This window comes from Opisthocomus hoazin, chromosome 29 (genome assembly GCF_030867145.1).
Source record: "Opisthocomus hoazin isolate bOpiHoa1 chromosome 29, bOpiHoa1.hap1, whole genome shotgun sequence".
NCBI lineage: Eukaryota > Metazoa > Chordata > Aves > Opisthocomiformes > Opisthocomidae > Opisthocomus > Opisthocomus hoazin.
This window is the reverse complement of record NC_134442.1, coordinates 7,204,579-7,224,001: the sequence shown is the minus strand read 5'-3', so window position 1 is coordinate 7,224,001 and position 19,423 is coordinate 7,204,579. Positions and strand designations below refer to the sequence as shown.

The 19,423-nt window shown below is 58.9% G+C and overlaps 1 protein-coding gene across 1 annotated transcript; it reads left to right on the top strand.

The window, feature by feature from the left end:
• The first annotated feature begins 18,024 nt into the window (after window positions 1–18,024).
• Window positions 18,025–19,222, top strand: LOC142364804 (acrosin-like). The gene is made up of 2 exons (XM_075444932.1): window positions 18,025–18,698; window positions 19,013–19,222. The coding sequence occupies exons 1-2, from the start codon at window positions 18,628–18,630 to the stop codon at window positions 19,215–19,217; spliced, it is 276 nt and encodes a 91-aa protein (XP_075301047.1). The 5' UTR covers window positions 18,025–18,627; the 3' UTR covers window positions 19,218–19,222.
• The last annotated feature ends 201 nt before the right edge of the window (window positions 19,223–19,423 follow it).

The following is a 19,423-nucleotide window of genomic DNA, read 5'->3' as shown; positions in this document are numbered from 1 at the left end:
GAGCCAGCCAGAGTGCTGACAGGGGCCACCCAACACCACCTTAACCCTCTCTCCTCCGCTGCAGGGTGACAGCGGTGGTCCTCTGGTCTGCAAAGATAACACCTACGACTACTTCTGGCTTGTTGGAGTGACCAGCTGGGGGAGAGGCTGTGCCAGACCAAACCAGCCTGGAGTCTACACCTCCACGCAGCACTTCTACGACTGGATCCTGCTACAGATGGGACTGCGCTCAGCAAGAAGAGATAGTCCAACAGCACGGCCATGGAGTCATTTTCTCTCCACCTCAAGCGCCTCTCAGAGGCCAAGGCCAACACCAGCACCAACACAGTCGGGCAGCATTAGCTCCTGTCCATTTCCACGCCAGAAGCTGGTGGAATTCTTTACTCTTCTGAAGGAGCTCCTGCAGTTCCTCAGGGGAAAAAAGGCTTGAGGAGCAGGATCAACAGGAACCAGCGCAGGCTGCACTGGACCATGATGATTTCCTTCTGGGGCAATGCCTGCTGCTCCAAAGGCAGCCTCGGCATCAAAGGCCTGCTCTGTGCTGCCCGCTCTCCTCCCTGTGGAGGATGAAGCGTTAAAGGACTGGGGACATGTGAGCAATCCAGCATTTCTCTAGAAGGCCATGAAGCCTTAGCCTAAGGCCGCAGAGCCTTAGCATAAGGCCGCAAGGGCATCCAGAGGACAAACTGCGGTTGGAATGAGGAAGTAAGAATGCAGAGACAAACAACTCCCAGATGCCGAAGAGGAACTTGCCGCCTGCAAGAAGGCCACGAGCAGTGCGCGTGAGCTAGTGACGCACACCAATCATAATCGAGTTACTATGTGAGTTAAATTGATTATCACCAATGGGGGATCGCCGCGTATGTAGTGGGGAATATAAAAGTGAGCTATCTGAGGCTAATAAACGGCTTGTACGTGATCACATTGATCATCGTGTCGAGTCCGGTTCTTCCTCCGCAACACTTCCCAGTGCACACAAATGCTGAAGCTGACTTAGTTCTTGGAATAAAGTTGCCAGGTTTCACAGTTAACCGTGCCTGAGTCCAATTCACTCTCGTGCGCAAGGCAAGGATTTCCACGCCCGGCAAAATGAGGCTGCAGGCAGTCAAGGAGGGCACAAAGGGCAAGAGTCGCTCAGCAGGGCTGACACCATGGCTGGTCAGACAGGAGCGTGCTCAGAGCCACCATGGCATGAAGAAGACTGGCACATTGAGGCTAGAAAGAGGATGCAAAATAATGATGTGACATGCAGACAACTCTGGGGATGATGATTAGGACCTGGTTGAAGCCTTTCACAGAATCACAGAATCACAGAATAGTAGGGGTTGGAAGGGACCTCTGTGGGTCATCTAGTCCAACCCCCCCGCCGAAGCAGGGTCACCTACAGCAGGCTGCACTAAATGGAAAGATGAAAGAAAGCTGGCAGGAGTTACAGTGCCATGAGGAAGAGCCAGATGTCACCAGAAGTTAAGGGGGAATGGTGTGAGAGGTGGCCAGACTTCAGCAATATCTGAAGGAAGAGCCGGGGTCATTCTGGGGAGAGGACTCTGGCAGGGACAGCTGTAGCCAGGAAACCACTGCAGTAATGCCACGCAAGGCCAAGATGACCTAGCTAACAGCCCCTGAAAGACCCAATCTGTTCCCAGATGTGACAGACCTGGGAGCAAGGGGGACTAGTAGGCGGGGCTAGGTCCCTTGATTGGGAGGAGACAAGGGCAGAGAAAGTGAGGAGCCAAGGAAGTCGAGGGGGATGAATAAGTGTGGAAAATGGAGAGAAGGGGGGCTCAAGAAGCTCGTGCTTGAGCATAAGCAAAGTGCCGGTTGGTTTGCTTGTTTGGCTGAACCCTGTCCCTACTCCCCACAGCCTGTCCGACCTTCTTCTTGAGAGCCATTCCACATCCTTTTCTGTGTGGCCCCGCTCTGTACCTGCTAGAGGGGTGGGTCTAGCGGCCTGGCTGCTGGCGATGGCAGAAGGGAACACAGGTCATAGGGACCCCGCAGTTGGAAAGACCGAGTGTCTCGGGCCAGCTCCTGGTGGGAGCGCTGTGTGCGTGCGCAGTGCACTAGCGAACCTGAAGCTGGCCTAGCTCTCGAGCAAGAGGACAGAGACCTTTTCAGTCCCGTGGGTGGCATGTGGCTGCAGCCTACCTGACTGATCAGCCCCAGCATTCACAGACCTTACAAGAGGACCAGGCCTGCCAACCACCGGCCACATCTCCACCTGCTGGAGTCAGGAAGGACTTGGAGGTGCTTGACCACGCATACCCCGAGCTGCTTCCCACCTAGGCACGTCCCCTCTGCACTACCTGTTTGGGGGCTGTGGTGATTAGGGACAGGGCTCAGCCAAACAAGCAAAGCTGTCTCTGCCAGAGTGCTCTCCTCAGAATGACCCCAGCTCTTCCTTCACATATTGCTGAAGTGTGCCCACCTCTCACACCATTCCCTCTTAACCACCTGCAAAAATCTGCTGCTGGCATCACAGAGTATCCACAGAAGACAAGTTACATTCTCCAAGGCCATCTTCTGCCTGCTCTAAGCAGATATCGGGCACCACCTTCAGGTCAATTTTTGAAAACCAAAGCAGCGTGGAGTGCGGTTTGTTTGGGGACATCTTCTAGTGCCTATGAAGCCATGCTGCTTCCAATTGCACGTCTGTGGCCACGCATAGCAGGCAGTGCGACTGCCCGCACCTGTGTTGGCCCAGAAGAGCAATGTAGCTGGTAGGCAGCAAGGACACGGAGCCTGTCAGAGGGCGTTGCGGTGGCAGACAGAGCCAGCGTGGAGCGTGCTCCATCTGTGTTTCGCTGTGCTTTGTGCAGGACAGGATGGCAGTGCTTGGCTATGCTTGGTTGATTTGGCTTGCACATCCCTGCTTGCCTGCCGCGGCTGTAAGCAGATTGGCTCTTCAGCCCCCAACCAGGTGCCTACTGCCTGTAGTAGTTCCGTTCTGCGGTGTCAGTTTCTTTGGGAAGGACCTGGTGGCAAGCGGCTGCGCAGAGCGGGGTGGCAGTGAACTTCCCAAAGAGGCTATGGTGCCACACTTGGTTTTCCCGGCTAGCTGTTAGCAGGCAGCACTGGGAGGCAGGCGCTGCTGCCTGCCACGAGGTCTGCAGAGCCTCGTCCCGCAAGCGGAGCATTCAGCGGGGGTCTGCTGGGGGTGTCCGAGCCCAGCTTCTGCCTCCCCTCCTGCTCGGAACCCTCCATGTTGCCCGCCCGCCCCTAGAATCCACCGTGCCCAGCACCCGGAACCAGCCACTCTGTGACATCAGCCACGGGGCCAAGGGTTCCCTGGGCAGCGGGACTGCTGCAGGCACTACGTCGGCTGCTGCACTGCTGGCCACCAGCTCTCGCTTCTTGCAGCTGCCACGTGCCGCTGGCAGCCATGAATTTTCTCCCCGTCCTGGTCCTGCTGGCCGTGTGCTGGCCGGCGTACGGCATGTGGGACAACTGTGGGTAAGTGGCCCGAGGCTCTGGGAGGGAGCTGGGGCAGCCCTTGTGGGCTTCACTGGCGGGTGCTCGCTTTTCCCCCTGGCCACACCAAAGCTTCCCAAACGCCATGTGGGAGCCTCAGTTCCTTGCCAGCAGCCAGGCCGCTGGCACAACTCGCCTACGGGGCTCAAGCACAAACAGGGGTAGATGGACGCATGCCCCACAGGGTTCCGCGGCCCTGCTGTCCATGCAGCGCCTGGTGGGGGGGAAGGGGGCTGACCTGCAGCCTGAACAGCAGCAAGCCACCGAGCAGGACATTCATCAGTTTCTGCTTACAGAGGGACCTGCGGGCACCGGCCCGTGGATTCTTACTACGGCATGTCACGCGTCGTGGGTGGCACCGATGCCCAGCTAGGGGCCTGGCCCTGGATCGTCAGCATCCAGAAGCCCATCATAGGAGGCATGGCGCATGTCTGCGGAGGGTCGCTCATCAGCCCACAGTGGGTGCTGACAGCAGCCCACTGCTTCATCACGCCCGGGTAAGGAGGACCAGGGAACAGCCCCACAGCACTAGCACGTGCCCGCTCCACAGCAGCACGTGCTAGCGCCATCCCGCTTCCCTGCAGCACGCCCAGTGCCTGGGCACTGCCAAGCCCAGCTGAGAGACTGCTCGCGAGAGGGCTGGGCTCACGCCACGGCTTCCTAGCAGCCTCCCGCCCGAGACTCCTTGTGCCCAAGGCGTGCTAGGGCAGTCGCACGCTCCGTAGCGCTGCCTTCCTCTCTGCCCTGTGCAGCAGAAGGCAGGCAACTGCTGGGCTGCTTGCAGCACGTGGCTGCGCTCCCTCTGACCCCTCTCTCCACCTGCCTTGCAGGCACATCACCATGTGGCACGTGGTGATCGGGGCCAGCCACTTGACTCAGCTGGGCCCTGAGACCCAAGTGCGCACTATTAAGCGACTACTGGTTCACGAGCACTACTACAACATCACGCAGAGGAACGACATTGCCTTGCTGGAATTGGACCAGCCTGTCCTGTGCGGCTACTACGTGCAGCTTGCCTGTGTGCCCGACGCCTGGCTGAGAGTGTCGCAGCTGAGAAGCTGCTACGTCAGTGGCTGGGGTTCCACGACTGCAAGAGGTGAGTTCCCAAAAGGGAGGGGTGTCCTGAGCGCAGGCTGGGCACACTGGGGAGGCGGGGTGGGCTTCCTGACAGCAGAGGCGAAAGCCAGAGTCGGGCTGCGGGGTGCATGCCGATGGAGAGGTGGGCCTGGCCCATTACCCCAAGCAAGACAGAAGGGAGACAGCAGCGGCACAGGGCCTCTGGAGACGCAAAGCCCAGCCCTAGGGCAGGGCTTCAGCCAGACGCCGGGGGCATGGGGAGGGGAGGAGAGGAGAAGTGGCAGCGAGCTGCTGGCTGTTAACTCCTTTCTGTGCTGACAGCTGGGGGACCAAGTTATGTCCTGCAGGAGGCCAAGGTCCGCCTCATCGATATCAAGCTCTGCAACAGCAGCCGCTGGTACGGAGGGGCCATCCACAGCCACAACTTGTGTGCTGGCTATCCGCAGGGCGGCATCGACACCTGCCAGGTAGGAGCGTGCTACAAGTCCACCCCCAACAGCACAGGCAGCCCTGTGGCAACCGCCCAAACCTGCCCCAGCGCGTGCTTTGCCTGGCAAGTCAGCCTGCCACTGCTGGGTCCCCTCCACTCTTGGGGTTCACCTCCCCTTGCCCAGATGCAGGTCCTTGCCCAGGGCCGCCCTTGTCCCAGAGGCCTGGCTCTCTGCCCACAAAGCCCATCTAGTGCTCTTGGCAGCCCACAGCTCCAGAGCCCAGTCCTGCAACATCCCCCTTCCACACATCCAGGATCACTGTGCAAAGAGGACAGAGAGAGAGCCCTGCCTGACTGGCCCACCACCCCCTGCCAGACAAGCTTCTGTAGGCTCCAGCACCTGAGCAGAGCCTTTGTGTGCAGTCAGGACAGCTCTGGCAGCTGCTGCGGGAGAGAAGGAGCCAGCCAGAGTGCTGACCGGGGCCACCCAACACCACCTTAACCCTCTCTCCTCCGCTGCAGGGTGACAGCGGTGGTCCTCTGGTCTGCAAAGATAACACCTACGACTACTTCTGGCTTGTTGGAGTGACCAGCTGGGGGAGAGGCTGTGCCAGACCAAACCAGCCTGGAGTCTACACCTCCACGCAGCACTTCTACGACTGGATCCTGCTACAGATGGGACTGCGCTCAGCAAGAAGAGATAGTCCAACAGCACGGCCATGGAGTCATTTTCTCTCCACCTCAAGCCCCTCTCAGAGGCCAAGGCCAACACCAGCACCAACACAGTCGGGCAGCATTAGCTCCTGTCCATTTCCACGCCAGAAGCTGGTGGAATTCTTTACTCTTCTGAAGGAGCTCCTGCAGTTCCTCAGGGGAAAAAAGGCTTGAGGAGCAGGATCAACAGGAACCAGCGCAGGCTGTACTGGACCATGATGATTTCCTTCTGGGGCAATGCCTGCTGCTCCAAAGGCAGCCTCAGCATCAAAGGCCTGCTCTGTGCTGCCCGCTCTCCTCCCCGTGCACACAAATGCTGAAGCTGACCTAGTTCTTGGAATAAAGTTGCCAGGTTTCACAGTTAACCGTGCCTGAGTCCAATTCACTCTCGTGCGCAAGGCAAGCATTTCCATGCCCGGCAAAATGAGGCTGCAGGCAGTCAAGGAGGGCACAAAGGGCAAGAGTCGCTCAGCAGGGCTGACACCATGCCTGGTCAGACAGGAGCGTGCTCAGAGCCACCATGGCATGAAGAAGACTGGCACATTGAGGCTAGAAAGAGGACGCAAAATAATGATGTGGCGTGCAGACAACTCTGGGGATGATGATTAGGACCTGGTTGAAGCATCTGCTAATTGGAAATATGAAAGAAAGCTGGCAGGAGTTACAGTGCCATGAGGAAGAGCCAGATGTCACCAGAAGTTAAGGGGGAATGGTGTGAGAGGTGGCCAGACTTCAGCAATATCTGAAGGAAGAGCTGGGGTCATTCTGGGGACAACATCACGAACAGGAACGACATTGCCTTGCTGGAATTGGACCAGCCTGTCCAGTGCGGCTACTACGTGCAGCTTGCCTGTGTGCCCGACGCCTGGCTGAGAGTGTCGCAGCTGAGAAGCTGCTACGTCAGTGGCTGGGGTTCCACGACTGCAAGAGGTGAGTTCCCAAAAGGGACTTGTTTGGCAGGCACAGAGTGACTTCTGCCAGCCCAAGCCCTTACCAAGAGAAACAAGTCCTTCAGCTTCACCTCAGGCAGGCCGGCGTTTCACTGGTCATTTGGCCAACAGAGAAAGTGATGGAGGAAGGTGGGGTCATCCCAGATCACAAAACAACTCTTCTCTAGAGCTGAAACTCAGCTTCTGGAATCTCCTGGCTCCTAGTCCTGGGTAATGTGCTTGATACGTCTGGGCTAAGCTCCTGAATAGTGAAGAAAAAGTTTTTCTTTGTGTAGGGGTGGCACGACCACAGGTATTTCCAACATATTGTACAACCTCTCTTCTCCAGGAGAAACCTAGACTGAGAGAAGAAATGTGGAAATATCACCAGAGGAGGAGACAGAAGGAGTGTGAGCTCGGGAAGGTGTGGATGCTGACAAGAAGCAGGTGCTCAAATGTTACTGCTTTGCACACACCCTGTGTGCTCACCTTCTCCCAGAATCCCACAGCTGTGTAGCAGGAGGGCTTTGGTAGGGCAGTGTCAGCCTCACCTCAGCCGGGGCCTGGAGCAGAGCCTGCCCCTCCGACAGCAGCATGGCTGCCTGGCAGCTGGGTGGGAAAATGGGAAATGGCAGCCCCCGGGGGAAGCAGGGTTGCCCGGGGAGCATCCCAATGCCATCCCTTCCCAGCAGCCCAAGGCAGCACAGCGCATGCTGACCCCGGGTGTCCTTACAGCAGAGCCCCAGCTGCCCCGCTGGAGCACAGAGACCTGGAGGGGAGGAGGAGGGGAGACGCTTTAGGCAGCCTGCCCAGACACCCCCGGGCATGGAAAGGCCCCGCGCCCTGCCAAGCCAGCGAGTCGCCACTCGTGCCGCGGTGCAGAGGTGGCCACCTCCTGCGTGCTCTGGGCTGGCGCAGCCTTGCCCTGAGCCGGGGGAAGGTTCCCTGTGCCTCAGTCCAGAGTCCTCACCTGCAAAGCCTCATTTTCAGGGCCCAAATCCTCATTTTTGGGGCCCCAACCTGTCTGTCCTTGCCCACAGCCGCGTATTTCCCTGTCCCACTTCACCGCTCTCCACAGCTTCCCCAGGAGGGGACGTGAGAGGGAGGTGCTGAGCTCTGCTGCTGGGGTCCAGGGACAGGATGCGTGGGAACGGCCCAGAGCTGCGTCAGGGCAGGTTCAGCTGGGCTCAAGGATCCGTTTCTGCACCGAGAGGGCGGCCGGGCGCTGGGACAGGCTGCCTGAGAGGCGGTCGGTGCCCCCGGCCTGTCCGTGCCCAGGAGCCCTTTGGGCAGTGCCCTCCATGCTCTGCTGTCAGGCCGGGCCAGCCCTGCAGGGCGGGCGGTTGGACGGGGCGATGGCTGCCGCTCCCTCCCCAGCCGAAGCTCCCTGCTCTGCCGTGCCCACAGGGTCACCGCGAGCACCCAGCCCACCCTGTGGAGTTCATCACCACATCGCCCGGGAGCAGGGCAGGCACCGGCGGAGGGGAGAGCGGCCCCTCAGGCAGCCAATAGCGGAGAGCAGCACCTCAGGGGAGGGTGGGCACTGCATCTGGGCAGAGTGACAGCACTGTCAGCCAATGGCAGGTCATCACTTCAGGTGAAGGGCAGGCACTGCAGCCCAGCAGCCTGACCACCTGGGGTCCAATCAGAGGCAGCAGCACCTCAGGGGCGGGTGGGCATTGCATCTGGGCAGAGTGACAGCCCTGGCAGCCAATGGCAGGTCATTCCCTCAGGTGAAGGGCAGGCACTGTAACCCAGCAGCCTGACCACAAGGGGGCCAATCAGAGGCAGCGTCACCTCAGGGGAGGGTGGGCACTGCATCTGGGCAGAGTGACAGCACTGTCAGCCAATGGCAGGTCATCACTTCAGGTGAAGGGCAGGCACTGCAGCCCAGCAGCCTGACCACCTGGGGTCCAATCAGAGGCAGCAGCACCTCAGGGGCGGGTGGGCATTGCATCTGGGCAGAGTGACAGCCCTGGCAGCCAATGGCAGGTCATTCCCTCAGGTGAAGGGCAGGCACTGTAACCCAGCAGCCTGACCACAAGGGGGCCAATCAGAGGCAGCAGCACCTCAGGGGAGGAGACTGACAGCCCTCCCGACCTCTGCCGGCCAAGACTACATGGGAAGGAGGCGGGCCCCGATTGCAGCCAGGCCCAGCTTCACCATGGCTCCTGTGGGGCCTTCCCCGAGGCCGAGCAGCCCCTGGACCAGGCCCAGGGCCCCTCCTCCCCCCTTGCAGCGCTCCTCTCTGTCTCCTCTGCACCCCCCAGCTGTCCCCGTGTTCTGGAACCCCCCGTCTCCATGATGCTGAGGCCGCCGGGGTGGCGGTGGGGTGGACAAGGCTGGGTGGGGGTGATGCTTGCCCTGGGGCCATCGGCTCCCCCACATCCCCTCCGCGCAGCCCCAGCGACCCCGCAGCAGCCTGCAGGGTGGTGAGGAGGGGCAGGACGTGGCTGCCGTCCAGTGTCTGCCCTGAGGTGGCGAGGACGGGGGGGATGTGGGGCTGGGGTCTGCCCCCCGGAGCAGGGGCGTCCCAGGGCTGATGCTCTCCCCCATCCCCACAGCTCCTGCACATCATCTCCTTCCTGATGCTGCCCGCCCTGCTGAGACGGGGCCAGACCTGCCCTTGCCTCCACGAGGGCTGCGACAGCGAGGCCGCCTGCACCTCCTCTGCACCGCTCTCTGCCCCGCCGCCGCCAGCGCCCGCCCCTGCAAGAGGGCCACCATCCTCAGCTGTGAGTCTGTCATTGCCAAGGGACGGGGTGGGGGTGGCGCTTGGTCTCCAGGACTCATCTTTAGTGTCCAAACTTTTATTGTAGGTTTTAATGCCTTCTTTTTAGGACCCAAAGCCTCCTTTTTAGGGTACAAACCCTCATTTCTAAGTTCCAAACCCAGGGCTCATAGCATCATTTTGAAGGTGCAGAGCCTCCTTTTCAGAGTCCAAAGCATTGTTTATAGGGTCCAAAGTCTCCATTTGAGGTCTCAACCCTCATCTTTATCTTCAAAACCCTGCTTTTCAGGAGCCAAAGCCTCCATGTAGAATCAAAACTGCTCCTTTAGACTTAGAAGCCTTGTTTGTTTGATGTCCCAAGCTTCATTCTGAGGGTCTAAAATCCCATTTCAACAGTACAAAGCCCTGATTTTCAAACCCAAAGCATCACTTCAGGGCTTAAAACCATCAGAAGTTCAGGGTTCAATGCCTCAATGTAATTTCCAAAGCCCCATTTTCAGGGCCCAATGTTGCATTCTTAAGCCCCAAGCCATCCTTTGGCGGGTCTAAACTCTACTTTGAAGGGTCCCAAGCCCTCTTTTACACCTGAAAGCCTCCACTGGAAGTGCCCAGAGCCCTCTATTTGGGACGAAATCTCCATTTCTGGAGGCCATGGAGGAACCAAGTCGTTCCCCTCCTTTTCAGGGTCTAAAGCGTCCCTTGTAGCATCTAGCCTATCCTTTGGAGTGCCCAGAGCCCCATTTTCAGGGCTGAAGCCCTCGTTTATGGGATCCAAACCTGTCTTTTATCACTCACAACCTTCTTTTAGGGCCCACAGTTCCATTTTGAGGGTCCTAACTCTCATTTTGGAGGCAGAAAGCCTCTTTTTAGGCTCCAGAGCTATATTTCTAGCATCCAAAGCATCATTTTGACTTTCCAAAGTCTTAGCTTTGGTGGCAGAGCAGAGAGCAGCCTGGTCCCACTGAGCGCAAGGCTGCTCTCCCGCCTCGGCTGCCCTCAGCCCGCCGTTGCTCTGCACACCGCTGCCCACGCGATGACCCACAGAGGTCCCTTCCAACCCCTAACACACCGCCCTGGCAGTTTGCCTGTGGAGCGCTGGGGACAGCTGCCCAGGGGAACGGGGAGATGGCTCTGCCCCGTCCTGCTGCGAGAGCAGGGCTCGGCCCTGGTGCTGAGGGCACTGAGCGTCTGCCTTGCTGCTCTCCAGCTCCTCCGGCGTGCGTGGAGCCCTCCGTCACCAGGCATGGGAAGTGTGCGGCTCCAGCGTACGCACCCGTGGGTGTCCCAGGGCACACGTGGAGATCCCGCCTGGACCCGGGGAGTGACAGCTCTGCAGCCGCTCGTTCAGGCGAGGTGAGCACGCTTTGTTTTTGCCCTGCGTTAGTGGGGCACGAAGCACTCAGCCCAGCCCTTGAGCGAGCTGTGCATGCTTTCAGCCAGCTGGCACTTGTGCCGCTGCTCAGGAGAGCCCCTGCAGGTGAATTTGCCGCCTTGGCTTGAAAAACAGGCCAGCACTTCCCTGCTCTTGGGCTGTTGTCCTCTGCCCTCGGTGATTCCTGCCCTGGCAAGTCCAAGAGACGCCTCTGGGAATGCCCGCCTGTGCAGTGCGTGTCCTTCTGGCCTGGGGCCGTCAAAGCAGATCTCCCTGCAGCTAAGTGATGGCTGGGAAATGCGTACCCTTGCAGCCCCAGTGTCCTCCAGTGACAACCTGCTGGTCAGCTGAGTCCCCAGGGCTGGCTCAAAGCCTGCGCAGTGGGACGCAACTGCTGCCTCACAAGACCTCTTTCTGTCCTACAAGAGGTCGATGGTGATAGCACCATCTGGAGGGCACAAAGCCTTTTTTTAGGGTCCAAACCCTCCTTTGCAGGGTCAAACCCTCATTGATAAGTTGCAAGCTTCGCTTTTACAATTCACAGACTCCTTTTAAGGGACCAAAGCATTCTCTTGAAGGCCCAAAGTCTGATCTGAGTGTCAAAGGGCTCCTTTTTAGAGTCCAAAGCCTTATTTGTAGGGTCTAAAGTCTCCTTTCATGGCACCAAAGCCTCATTATCTGGATCCATAGCCTAATTTAGAGGATCCAGTCGGCAAGCTGGAGGGTCCAAAGCCTCATTTTAGCATCCAAACTGCTCATTTTGGGTACAAAGCCTCACTTGTTTAATGACCGAAGCCTCATTTGGAGGCTCCAAAGACCTGTTTTTAGCATACAGAGCCCTAGCTTTTGGCACCAAAACATCATGTGAGGGCAAAAGTCCTGATTTGAGGGTTCAGCATCTCATTTTCATTTCCAAAGCCTTATTTTCACATCCCAACGCCCCATGCTTCAGGCCCAAACTCTTTTTTGGAGAGTCCAAAGTCTCACTTCTAGGGCCAAACCCCTCTCACAGCTCTAGGCCTGCACTGGAGTGTTTCGTTTTATGGGGCAACAGAGGGACCAAGAGGTTCCCCTCCTTTGCAGGGCCCAAAGCGTCATTTGTAGACACTCTCCATCCATTTTAGATCCCAGAGCCTTATTTGCAGGGCGGAAATCCTCATTTTTTGGGGTCCAAAGCTGTCTTTTATTAGCCATAGACTTTCTTAGGGCACACCGTTCCCTTGTTAGGGTTTAAACCCTCACTTTCAGAGCAGAAAGCATCTTTTTAGGATCCAAAGCTCTATTGGTAGTGACCTCCCCAGGGCCAGGACTCTGCGCTTCCCCTGGCTGCACTTGTTGGGGCTCTGCTGGGGCAGGGTGCGACCCTGGGCTGGTGCAGAGAGCAGCACCACGTCGTGACTCTGTGCAGGAGCAGGGTTTTGGGTGCCACCGTCGCGAGGCTGCGCCCAGCAGTGCAGGCTGGTCGGGGAGCAGCGCCCCGAGACGTGGGGGCAGAGGGTGCGGGAAGAGGGGGACAGGCGTGGGGTGCTGAGCGATGGGGCACGGGCTGGCCCTGGAGACCCCCGGGCTGGAGACATCTGCCCCGGGACCAGTGCAGAGCTGCAGGCCTGGAGCTGGGCAGCACTTGCCTTGGGGGAGAACAGCAAAATAGTGCCTGGCACGCGCAGAAGGACCCCTCAGCGTTCACATCCCACCCCTCCCTGTAAAAGAAAAGCTAAAAAGGGTGAGGACAGCAAAGCCATCTGCGCTGTTGGTAACACTGAGACTTTTTCTGTCATTTGCATGCGATTCTTTTATTTGGCTAATGGGATCTGGGAGCCCTTGAGGGCCAGCGTGTGCTGCAGCTGGTGGCCCAGTCCTGGTTCGGCCGTCTGGCGAGGGCCCCTCCAGGGTCCCTGGTGTGGTGCTGGCCTCTTGTTGGCTGGAGAGTCCTCAGAGCTGCTGGTGCTCCTCTTTGGGGGTGGCCGTGGCCCCCCGGGGGCGTTCCCTGCCCCAGCTGGTAGTGGAGGGCCTGGGCACAGCCTCCCCAGGCTCCTCCTGGGGCTCTTCTTGCTCCGTGGGGATGGCAGCGGGAGCAGCGGGGCAGCTGCCAGGTGCCCACCAACAGCGGCGCATGAGGTGCCGAGGAGCTCGTCCGTGCCGGATCTCGCAGGGCTGCCGGGGGAGGCAGAGACCCTCCTCAGGAGGCAGCGGGGTCGGGGGCATCTTGGTCAACATGGCCATGATGGTGTCTTCCACCATGGCTGCCTCCAACCCCCTGTTGTCAAAGATCTGCTCCAGCTCCTGCTTGACCCAGGGCTGCATGGTCTGCAGGAGCATTGGGTGGTTCTGGAAAAGGTCCATCCCGTTCGGGGTACAATATAATACAGACAATAATAAACTGTATAGCGCAGTCCCATACCTACCATACCCACAATACCCACAATGGCTGCAAAACAATAAAAACTACACAATACGTACTGTACAGAGCAATGCATACTCTACATACAGTAATCTACATGCAACATATTATAAAACAAAATACCTTAGAAAACTAAACACTCGAGAATGACCAAGCGCCACCCCCACCCCGTCCGTTGGCAATGACAGAGCCAGCGTGGAGCGTGCTCCATCTGTGCCACACCAAAGCTTCCCAAACGCCATGTGGGAGCCTCAGTTCCTTGCCAGCAGCCAGGCCGCTGGCACAACTCGCCTACGGGGCTCAAGCACAAACAGGGGTAGATGGACGCATGCCCCACAGGGTTCCGCGGCCCTGCTGTCCATGCAGCGCCTGGTGGGGGGGAAGGGGGCTGACCTGCAGCCTGAACAGCAGCAAGCCACCGAGCAGGACATTCATCAGTTTCTGCTTACAGAGGGACCTGCGGGCACCGGCCCGTGGATTCTTACTACGGCATGTCACGCGTCGTGGGTGGCACCGATGCCCAGCTAGGGGCCTGGCCCTGGATCGTCAGCATCCAGAAGCCCATCATAGGAGGCATGGCGCATGTCTGCGGAGGGTCTCTCATCAGCCCACAGTGGGTGCTGACAGCAGCCCACTGCTTCATCACGCCCGGGTAAGGAGGACCAGGGAACAGCCCCACAGCACTAGCACGTGCCCGCTCCACAGCAGCACGTGCTAGCGCCATCCCGCTTCCCTGCAGCACGCCCAGTGCCTGGGCACTGCCAAGCCCAGCTGAGAGACTGCTCGCGAGAGGGCTGGGCTCACGCCACGGCTTCCTAGCAGCCTCCCGCCCGACACTCCTTGTGCCCAAGGCGTGCTAGGGCAGTCGCACCCTCCGTAGCGCTGCCTTCCTCTCTGCCCTGTGCAGCAGAAGGCAGGCAACTGCTGGGCTGCTTGCAGCACGTGGCTGCGCTCCCTCTGACCCCTCTCTCCACCTGCCTTGCAGGCACATCACCATGTGGCACGTGGTGATCGGGGCCAGCCACTTGACTCAGCTGGGCCCTGAGACCCAAGTGCGCACTATTAAGCGGCTACTGGTTCACGAGCACTACTACAACATCACGCAGAGGAACGACATTGCCTTGCTGGAATTGGACCAGCCTGTCCTGTGCGGCTACTACGTGCAGCTTGCCTGTGTGCCCGACGCCTGGCTGAGAGTGTCGCAGCTGAGAAGCTGCTACGTCAGTGGCTGGGGTTCCACGACTGCAAGAGGTGAGTTCCCAAAAGGGAGGGGTGTCCTGAGCGCAGGCTGGGCACACTGGGGAGGCGGGGTGGGCTTCCTGACAGCAGAGGCGAAAGCCAGAGTCGGGCTGCGGGGTGCATGCCGATGGAGAGGTGGGCCTGGCCCATTACCCCAAGCAAGACAGAAGGGAGACAGCAGCGGCACAGTGCCTCTGGAGACGCAAAGCCCAGCCCTAGGGCAGGGCTTCAGCCAGACGCCGGGGGCATGGGGAGGGGAGGAGAGGAGAACTGGCAGCGAGCTGCTGGCTGTTAACTCCTTTCTGTGCTGACAGCTGGGGGACCAAGTTATGTCCTGCAGGAGGCCAAGGTCCGCCTCATCGATATCAAGCTCTGCAACAGCAGCCGCTGGTACGGAGGGGCCATCCACAGCCACAACTTGTGTGCTGGCTATCCGCAGGGCGGCATCGACACCTGCCAGGTAGGAGCGTGCTACAAGTCCACCCCCAACAGCACAGGCAGCCCTGTGGCAACCGCCCAAACCTGCCCCAGCGCGTGCTTTGCCTGGCAAGTCAGCCTGCCACTGCTGGGTCCCCTCCACTCTTGGGGTTCACCTCCCCCTGCCCAGATGCAGGTCCTTGCCCAGGGCCGCCCTTGTCCCAGAGGCCTGGCTCTCTGCCCACAAAGCCCATCTAGTGCTCTTGGCAGCCCACAGCTCCAGAGCCCAGTCCTGCAACATCCCCCTTCCACACATCCAGGATCACTGTGCAAAGAGGACAGAGAGAGAGCCCTGCCTGACTGGCCCACCACCCCCTGCCAGACAAGCTTCTGTAGGCTCCAGCACCTGAGCAGAGCCTTTGTGTGCAGTCAGGACAGCTCTGGCAGCTGCTGCGGGAGAGAAGGAGCCAGCCAGAGTGCTGACCGGGGCCACCCAACACCACCTTAACCCTCTCTCCTCCGCTGCAGGGTGACAGCGGTGGTCCTCTGGTCTGCAAAGATAACACCTACGACTACTTCTGGCTTGTTGGAGTGACCAGCTGGGGGAGAGGCTGTGCCAGACCAAACCAGCCTGGAGTCTACACCTCCACGCAGCACTTCTACGACTGGATCCTGCTACAGATGGGACTGCGCTCAGCAAGAAGAGATAGTCCAACAGCACGGCCATGGAGTCATTTTCTCTCCACCTCAAGCGCCTCTCAGAGGCCAAGGCCAACACCAGCACCAACACAGTCGGGCAGCATTAGCTCCTGTCCATTTCCACGCCAGAAGCTGGTGGAATTCTTTACTCTTCTGAAGGAGCTCCTGCAGTTCCTCAGGGGAAAAAAGGCTTGAGGAGCAGGATCAACAGGAACCAGCGCAGGCTGCACTGGACCATGATGATTTCCTTCTGGGGCAATGCCTGCTGCTCCAAAGGCAGCCTCGGCATCAAAGGCCTGCTCTGTGCTGCCCGCTCTCCTCCCTGTGGAGGATGAAGCGTTAAAGGACTGGGGACATGTGAGCAATCCAGCATTTCTCTAGAAGGCCATGAAGCCTTAGCCTAAGGCCGCAGAGCCTTAGCATAAGGCCGCAAGGGCATCCAGAGGACAAACTGCGGTTGGAATGAGGAAGTAAGAATGCAGAGACAAACAACTCCCAGATGCCGAAGAGGAACTTGCCGCCTGCAAGAAGGCCACGAGCAGTGCGCGTGAGCTAGTGACGCACACCAATCATAATCGAGTTACTATGTGAGTTAAATTGATTATCACCAATGGGGGATCGCCGCGTATGTAGTGGGGAATATAAAAGTGAGCTATCTGAGGCTAATAAACGGCTTGTACGTGATCACATTGATCATCGTGTCGAGTCCGGTTCTTCCTCCGCAACACTTCCCAGTGCACACAAATGCTGAAGCTGACCTAGTTCTTGGAATAAAGTTGCCAGGTTTCACAGTTAACCGTGCCTGAGTCCAATTCACTCTCGTGCGCAAGGCAAGGATTTCCACGCCCGGCAAAATGAGGCTGCAGGCAGTCAAGGAGGGCACAAAGGGCAAGAGTCGCTCAGCAGGGCTGACACCATGGCTGGTCAGACAGGAGCGTGCTCAGAGCCACCATGGCATGAAGAAGACTGGCACATTGAGGCTAGAAAGAGGATGCAAAATAATGATGTGACATGCAGACAACTCTGGGGATGATGATTAGGACCTGGTTGAAGCCTTTCACAGAATCACAGAATCACAGAATAGTAGGGGTTGGAAGGGACCTCTGTGGGTCATCTAGTCCAACCCCCCCGCCGAAGCAGGGTCACCTACAGCAGGCTGCACTAAATGGAAAGATGAAAGAAAGCTGGCAGGAGTTACAGTGCCATGAGGATGAGCCAGATGTCACCAGAAGTTAAGGGGGAATGGTGTGAGAGGTGGCCAGACTTCAGCAATATCTGAAGGAAGAGCCGGGGTCATTCTGGGGAGAGGACTCTGGCAGGGACAGCTGTAGCCAGGAAACCACTGCAGTAATGCCACGCAAGGCCAAGATGACCTAGCTAACAGCCCCTGAAAGACCCAATCTGTTCCCAGATGTGACAGACCTGGGAGCAAGGGGGACTAGTAGGCGGGGCTAGGTCCCTTGATTGGGAGGAGACAAGGGCAGAGAAAGTGAGGAGCCAAGGAAGTCGAGGGGGATGAATAAGTGTGGAAAATGGAGAGAAGGGGGGCTCAAGAAGCTCGTGCTTGAGCATAAGCAAAGTGCCGGTTGGTTTGCTTGTTTGGCTGAACCCTGTCCCTACTCCCCACAGCCTGTCCGACCTTCTTCTTGAGAGCCATTCCACATCCTTTTCTGTGTGGCCCCGCTCTGTACCTGCTAGAGGGGTGGGTCTAGCGGCCTGGCTGCTGGCGATGGCAGAAGGGAACACAGGTCATAGGGACCCCGCAGTTGGAAAGACCGAGTGTCTCGGGCCAGCTCCTGGTGGGAGCGCTGTGTGCGTGCGCAGTGCACTAGCGAACCTGAAGCTGGCCTAGCTCTCGAGCAAGAGGACAGAGACCTTTTCAGTCCCGTGGGTGGCATGTGGCTGCAGCCTACCTGACTGATCAGCCCCAGCATTCACAGACCTTACAAGAGGACCAGGCCTGCCAACCACCGGCCACATCTCCACCTGCTGGAGTCAGGAAGGACTTGGAGGTGCTTGACCACGCATACCCCGAGCTGCTTCCCACCTAGGCACGTCCCCTCTGCACTACCTGTTTGGGGGCTGTGGTGATTAGGGACAGGGCTCAGCCAAACAAGCAAAGCTGTCTCTGCCAGAGTGCTCTCCTCAGAATGACCCCAGCTCTTCCTTCACATATTGCTGAAGTGTGCCCACCTCTCACACCATTCCCTCTTAACCACCTGCAAAAATCTGCTGCTGGCATCACAGAGTATCCACAGAAGACAAGTTACATTCTCCAAGGCCATCTTCTGCCTGCTCTAAGCAGATATCGGGCACCACCTTCAGGTCAATTTTTGAAAACCAAAGCAGCGTGGAGTGCGGTTTGTTTGGGGACGTCTTCTAGTGCCTATGAAGCCATGCTGCTTCCAATTGCACGTCTGTGGCCACGCATAGCAGGCAGTGCGACTGCCCGCACCTGTGTTGGCCCAGAAGAGCAATGTAGCTGGTAGGCAGCAAGGACACGGAGCCTGTCAGAGGGCGTTGCGGTGGCAGACAGAGCCAGCGTGGAGCGTGCTCCATCTGTGTTTCGCTGTGCTTTGTGCAGGACAGGATGGCAGTGCTTGGCTATGCTTGGTTGATTTGGCTTGCCCATCCCTGCTTGCCTGCCGCGGCTGTAAGCAGATTGGCTCTTCAGCCCCCAACCAGGTGCCTACTGCCTGTAGTAGTTCCGTTCTGCGGTGTCAGTTTCTTTGGGAAGGACCTGGTGGCAAGCGGCTGCGCAGAGCGGGGTGGCAGTGAACTTCCCAAAGAGGCTATGGTGCCACACTTGGTTTTCCCGGCTAGCTGTTAGCAGGCAGCACTGGGAGGCAGGCGCTGCTGCCTGCCACGAGGTCTGCAGAGCCTCGTCCCGCAAGCAGAGCATTCAGCGGGGGTCTGCTGGGGGTGTCCGAGCCCAGCTTCTGCCTCCCCTCCTGCTCGGAACCCTCCATGTTGCCCGCCCCCCCCTAGAATCCACCGTGCCCAGCACCCGGAACCAGCCACTCTGTGACATCAGCCACGGGGCCAAGGGTTCCCTGGGCAGCGGGACTGCTGCAGGCACTACGTCGGCTGCTGCACTGCTGGCCACCAGCTCTCGCTTCTTGCAGCTGCCACGTGCCGCTGGCAGCCATGAATTTTCTCCCCGTCCTGGTCCTGCTGGCCGTGTGCTGGCCGGCGTACGGCATGTGGGACAACTGTGGGTAAGTGGCCCGAGGCTCTGGGAGGGAGCTGGGGCAGCCCTTGTGGGCTTCACTGGCGGGTGCTCGCTTTTCCCCCTGGCCACACCAAAGCTTCCCAAACGCCATGTGGGAGCCTCAGTTCCTTGCCAGCAGCCAGGCCGCTGGCACAACTCGCCTACGGGGCTCAAGCACAAACAGGGGTAGATGGACGCATGCCCCACAGGGTTCCGCGGCCCTGCTGTCCATGCAGCGCCTGGTGGGGGGGAAGGGGGCTGACCTGCAGCCTGAACAGCAGCAAGCCACCGAGCAGGACATTCATCAGTTTCTGCTTACAGAGGGACCTGCGGGCACCGGCCCGTGGATTCTTACTACGGCATGTCACGCGTCGTGGGTGGCACCGATGCCCAGCTAGGGGCCTGGCCCTGGATCGTCAGCATCCAGAAGCCCATCATAGGAGGCATGGCGCATGTCTGCGGAGGGTCTCTCATCAGCCCACAGTGGGTGCTGACAGCAGCCCACTGCTTCATCACGCCCGGGTAAGGAGGACCAGGGAACAGCCCCACAGCACTAGCACGTGCCCGCTCCACAGCAGCACGTGCTAGCGCCATCCCGCTTCCCTGCAGCACGCCCAGTGCCTGGGCACTGCCAAGCCCAGCTGAGAGACTGCTCGCGAGAGGGCTGGGCTCACGCCACGGCTTCCTAGCAGCCTCCCGCCCGACACTCCTTGTGCCCAAGGCGTGCTAGGG

Coding starts and splice junctions, on each gene's coding strand:
- LOC142364804 (XM_075444932.1), top strand. CDS start 18,628: ATGAATTTTCTCCCCGTCCTGGTCCTGCTGGCCGTGTGCTGGCCGGCG. Junction 18,699..19,012: donor GGCATGTGGGACAACTGTGG/GTAAGTGGCCCG, acceptor TTCTGCTTACAG/AGGGACCTGCGGGCACCGGC.